The sequence below is a fragment of the Epinephelus moara genome, chromosome 16 (genome assembly GCF_006386435.1).
Source record: "Epinephelus moara isolate mb chromosome 16, YSFRI_EMoa_1.0, whole genome shotgun sequence".
Lineage (NCBI taxonomy): Eukaryota > Metazoa > Chordata > Actinopteri > Perciformes > Serranidae > Epinephelus > Epinephelus moara.
Window position 1 is genome coordinate 27,099,827 of NC_065521.1, and position 5,960 is coordinate 27,105,786.

The 5,960-nt window shown below is 37.2% G+C and overlaps 1 protein-coding gene across 8 annotated transcripts in view; it reads left to right on the top strand.

Moving 5' to 3' along the window:
• LOC126403408 (neuron navigator 1-like) overlaps positions 1-4,047 on the top strand; it is a 150,048-nt gene extending 146,001 nt beyond the window's left edge. For all 8 annotated transcript variants that reach the window (XM_050066050.1, XM_050066051.1, XM_050066052.1 and 5 more), the window contains one exon: positions 1,426-4,047. In XM_050066050.1, coding sequence (XP_049922007.1) covers positions 1,426-1,521 — 96 coding nt within the window. In that variant the 3' untranslated portion in view covers positions 1,522-4,047. The remainder of the gene's footprint in view (positions 1-1,425) is intronic.
• The last annotated feature ends 1,913 nt before the right edge of the window (positions 4,048-5,960 follow it).

The window sequence follows — 5,960 nt, forward strand, 5'->3', positions numbered from 1 at the left end:
GGACTAGTTAGGAGTAGAGAGGATGATGCGTAGGTATGAGGGGGAACTTATTTGGGAATTATTTTTGATTACAGACTAAGGGGACATGTTGTAAGGATTTGCAGCCTCTTTGTTGGTGCTAAGAGTAAAATAAAGATCTTACCTACAAAGAGAAAGCTAAGGTTTTGCGTAGGTTAAAAAAACAGAAGCGATACAGCTGAAAACTTCTGTTCCATTGTTTTCCAAACATGCTCAACATGCACCACAGGAATAATGCATCAGATCTTATTTAGCAGCACTTAAGATCAGATGAATTGTGGCTGCAGTCTGAATACCGTACTGAATTGAAAAACTGCACAGATGCAGATTTTGTGCCCTTGATGGTTATTTGCAGCAGGTTTAGAAAATATTCTACCAAACATTAGCTGTTAGCAGCCTCTCAAATGTGAGGATTTACCACTTTTCTCAGTTTAATTTAGATTTACAGTAGTTTTTTTTTTTTACTGTGGAGTATTCTTTGGACAATACATCTAATTTGAAGTGGTCCTCTTGGGCTCTGGAAATTTTTGATGTCATCTCTGACATTTCATAAGCCAAGGAAAATGGAAGCCAACCCATTTGACCTGACTAAATTTGCTGCTTACAGTCTGGCACCTGGGGTCTCAATGATAAAATAATGCATAGGATCCATATCAAAAATGTACGTGCGGACAAAAGCCAAAAATGGCATGCTCCAAAATATATTCAGCAGTTTCTACAATCAGGCTTCCACCTCGCAGAGTCCCTCTCAAAGTTTCTCCGATCAAGTCTATTTTTTACACATCACAGCTTTTGCATGGGCCTTGTTTTGGGCATACTCAATGTTTATAAATGAGACCCCTGGACACTAACTTTCTATGAAGTCCTGACCTCACCTGCACACTGTTATTGGCTGGGGTCTACACACCAATTCCCAGAGGTTGCAGCCAAGAAACATTCCAAACACAACAAAATAAGATAGAGAAAGTAAAAGCCAACCACGGATTCACTCTTGTTGAGCGTTTCGCCTCGCTGTATTAGCATTTTTTTCGGCACTGTGTCACTTGGAAACCTGCTGTTTACTGTCTAGCACCTGGTTGCTCCCTCTGTTTGTTAAAGACCCAACCTCACCTGAGTGCCTTGGGGGTACGTGACCATAGAGTCTCTGCAAATAAATACACCATCACACACTTCTAGTAGTTCATAAATTATAATTGAGAGGGATTACTTTTTGTGTGTGAAGTCTATACTTTGTTTTTAGTAAAGTCCTGCACAGTATACCTTTTTGCAAAAGAAAAGTAATTTGTAGTCACCATAATACTCAAGATGTATTTTAGGAGATATTTTCATCTATGCCAAGCTAAATCTAACCCTGTAAAAACAAAACACGTCTGTTAATCTGCGTCTCCGTCTCCTCCTGCTACCCAGATGGCCATGCTGCTGAAGCTCCAGGAGTCGGCCAACTACATAGAGTCTCCAGAGCGGGAAGGCTGTCTGGATCCCTCTCTGCAGGCGACACTCTGAGAACAACATGTGACTGTCAGTCAAGCTATGGAACTAAAGACTCTTCATCACGGCTGACACAGCGGGTGCAGTCCCAGTGAGACTTTAAAGACTCAATAAATAACTTAACTGTGTGCTCAGTGAGCAGCTACGAAGCTAAATGTAAAGGATCTATAGAGAGAGTGATTATGGACGAAGGGTTTGCTCTGCCCTGCTATCAGAAAGAAACTGCTCTCAGTCAGGGAAAGACATCGACTTGTCTCTTCTCTGCCCTCAATGAGTTCCAGATTGGTTGTTGTTGAATCTGCAAGTGCATGGTAACCGGAATAGTATGATGCAAAATATTACCTATAATCCTACTGATCAAGACCCATGTTTTTCTTTTTAACTGCCACAACTCTCACCTTCGAACTATTGGTGCTTATTGTTCCTGGTTTTCTTTGAAGGCTTCATTTTACAAAGAAATTCACTCTGATTTCCTAAAAGTAGGATCATCACTCGACAACAGCCAAAAAATGCACTTTATTTTCTACTTGTGGTAATTGGGTTTTAGCAGGCTGTGTCGGTGACTGTGTATCAAACAGGAATCATGCAGTGCATTAGCAATTCCTCTAGATGGCAGCATCTACTCCTGCCTCAGTGCTCTCCTGGTGTGCTTTCTGACTTGGTGCTCAGTAGAATATATAACACATACTCTATAACACAACTATAAAAATGGCCTTGAATGTTTTTTGTTTCTTTTCAGTTCAGCCATTGTGTCATTCACGGATCGAATATCAGAACCCCGAAGCTGCAAGAGTAACATGCATGGGTGAATAATGAATGAAAATCAGTTTTAGGGTCAGCCTGTAAAGAAAACGTCATCATTAGTATGTCTCCAGTAATATACTGACATCATAACCACAGAAACTGACCCTACTCAACCAACATACTGTATTGTAAACACACACAGGACAAAAAAAATGCTCGTTTATCTAGTCTGCCCAAACGGCCTACCATTTCTGGCTATGCTTGCGTATGTTCTGTATTTAGATATGGGTTTTAAAACACGAAATTCTCTTGTGATAGATGAGGATACAGCTTTGAAAAATCTTGATTTTGTAGGATTTTATACTGAGTCATCTTCAACAGTCATCTGTATACAGCAGCAATCACCTACGTATACCTAACACGCCATCATGGACTGCGGTGTTACACTTCTGTCGTCACTGTTCGCTCGATCATTTCTCATTCAGCATCCCTCAAGGGGAAGTGGACAGCATCGTTTAAAAAGAAAGAAGTGATAAGAATCTGTACAAACTAAATCATTTCATTTCTCATTGCATTTGCTCTTTATATCTTTGATAACACCTTTTTTTTTTCAAACGGTTTCCTTCTCACACTTTGTGTTAAGAGTTACTGAAAGAGTAAGGGCTGCGGGTAAGAAAGGTTGAAACTCATTTTGAGTGGCTTCCTCCTATTCCTTTCCTTCGTTCGTTTGCACATAATATATGTCGGAGTACTAGAGTACAGAGAGTATTTATTGCTCACACCTTGACTGTTCTTGTCATGAAGGAAGAAGGTATATAAAGACGTGTTTAGAGGAGGAAACTGTAGGTAGTGGAGATATTCTTAAACCTCTCAGCCCTGTGCCCCCATTTGACCCTGAAGTACCTCAGACTGCCATACTCTGTCCAGACGTTCCTCTACTTTCCAAACAGGGTGCTGGTGTAAAGTAGAGACATGATGCCTAAGTCTATCTGTGCCTGAAACACGATTTGGCCTAAAGCTGCTTTCGAGGTGCTTGAATCTACCATGCGGAGGCCTCGATTCAGAGGAAACATCATCACTTCCTCTCACCTACTCTGATGTCACTTTAATGTCGTCACCTCGATGGGTTATCGGTTTTGATCTTTCGCTTGTTGTCATGGTGATAAGCTGTTAAGATGATGTGTGTGTGTCAGTTAATTCTGCAGTAGATGAGAATGCGAATCACGACCGGGCTGCCTGCGTGTGCTTTGACACCATTTTAAACTTAAAGACTTGACATCTTTGTGGAGTTGCCTGAGAGTCGGAAGCAGTGTGAGAACAGATTTTAGCCTGGAGATGTAGTGTCGATGCATGTATCCTTGGTGTGTTCCCAAAGTTTCGTTTCATTGGACCTACCACACTTAACCTCGTCACAGGAGGGATTTTTATTAACTGGATATCTTCCTCTTTTCACGTTGCTTTTAAGAGCAGACATTTGTTTTTTCTTATGCAAATATTTGTAAAGGTTTCTTTCTCTTTTGTACATGACATCACTATTGTAAACACTGTAAATAGTCAGTGCATCTGCGACAACAATCACTAAAAAAGAACCTGTAGAGATCTAAGAGAAGGCATGGCCCCTGTATGCAGAAAACGGGCGTCCTCGATGGGTTTATTGTCCTCCTCCAGTGGGGAGGAGCACTTGGCTTAAAAGGGGGCCTAATAATGGTTGTATGGCATGTCTCTATAACCACATCAAATCCCATATGTCTAACATTGAGCAATGAACACAATAAAGTCATGCCATTCTTCACATCACTTCCTGTGTTGGCTGTGCTTACATGATGGTATTCACTGTGGGGCGCTAATACTCCTGTATACTCCTGATCACTTTAGGAGGCTGTATAAACATTTTATCTGTTTGTCAAAGCAAAAATGTTATTTGCAATACTTCAATGTAGATGTAATTTCTTGTACACATGAAAAATCATGTTTATTATGAAAACAAGGCAGGGTTTCTCCTCCCTGCATAGGTTAAATCAATATAATGAGAAACTTGATTGAAATAAGGACTTATCTCCAAACTATGACTAATTATCTCAAAATAATGACTTATGTCAAATTAATGAGTTTGTATCTCAAAGTAATAAGATAGTATCTTAAGTAATGAGAAACTGTCTCAAAATAATGATTTATTGTATCAAATAATGAGTTAGTTATCTTAAAGTAATGAGTTCGTATCTCAAAATAATAACTTACTCATCTAAAAAAGTGACTTAGGATCTCAAAAATGACGCCTTACTTATGGCAAAAATAATGAGTTTATATTTCAAAATAATGACATGGCCTACTGACCTCAATATGAAGATCCCAAAATACTGATTTAGTATCTCAAAAATAATGGCTTACTCATCTCAAAATAATAAATTAGTATCTTAAAATTAAGACTTAGTGTCTCAAAATAATGAGAAAATTTCTCAAAAATAATTATCTTGCAATAATGACTTAGTAATTTCAAATAATTACACACTTATCTCAATAATCTCATCTTTAATAATTTTGACATTTTAAAAAAAAAAAATTAAAAAAATCTTGACCTATTTCTGTCAAGAATAGTATTTATGTCTCAAAATAAAAAGTTGATATATGAAAATAATGAGAAATTTTCTTACAATATTGACATAGCCTACATACCTCTAAATAAATACTTACTTATATATAAAATAATGAGTTTGTACCATAAAATGAACAGCTGGTATGTTGAAATAATGAGGCATTTTCTCAAAATAATGACAGTTATTATGCTGATCTTTTCTGTACGACATCTATTGCACGTCTGTCCGTCCTGGAAGAGGGATCCCTCCTCAGTTGCTCTTCCTGAGGTTTCTACCGTTTTTTTTCCCCTGTTAAAGGGTTTTTTTGTGGAGTTTTTCCTTAACCGCTGTGAGGGTCCTAAGGACAGAGGGATGTCGTATGCTGTAAAGCCCTGTGAGGCAAATTGTGATTTGTGATATTGGGCTTTATAAATAAAATTGATTGATTGATTGATTGATTGACATAGCCTACTTACAACTAAATTAATACTTACTTATCTCAAAGTAATGACTTACTTTAAAAAAAAAAAAAAAAAAAGACATCTCAAAATAATGACTTAAAATAATGAATTATTATCATAGATTATTATATAAAAATAAAAGAAATATTGAAATTATTATCTCAAAAATAATGACTTGATTTTCTGAAATAAAAAACGTATTATCTCAAAATAATCACTTATCTCAAAATATTGACTTATTATCTCAAAATAATGACTTGCTTTTCTACAAACAAAAAGACTTATCTCAAAATAATGACTCAAAATAATTTACTCTTCTCAAAACAATGGGTTTGTTTCTTAAAATAAAAAGTTGGTATGTTAGATATTTTCTTAAAGTAATGACATAGTATACATACCTCTAAATAAATACTTATCTCAAGATACTGACTTAGTATTGATTGTTATTATTAAGATATTAAGTCAATATTTTGAGGATGTTTCTCATTTTAATAATTGACAGGATCTTTTTTTTTTCCATCCCACTGGTGGAAATGATCCTCCATATGACGGACATGAGGATGACACTGAAGTGGGGAGGGGTGCTTTATTACAGTAAGGGGATGGGTGGAGTTGTCTCCATGCCCACCAACCCTCTCGCTATATAAGATCCCTCCTGGCTCCTCCATCCAGAGGA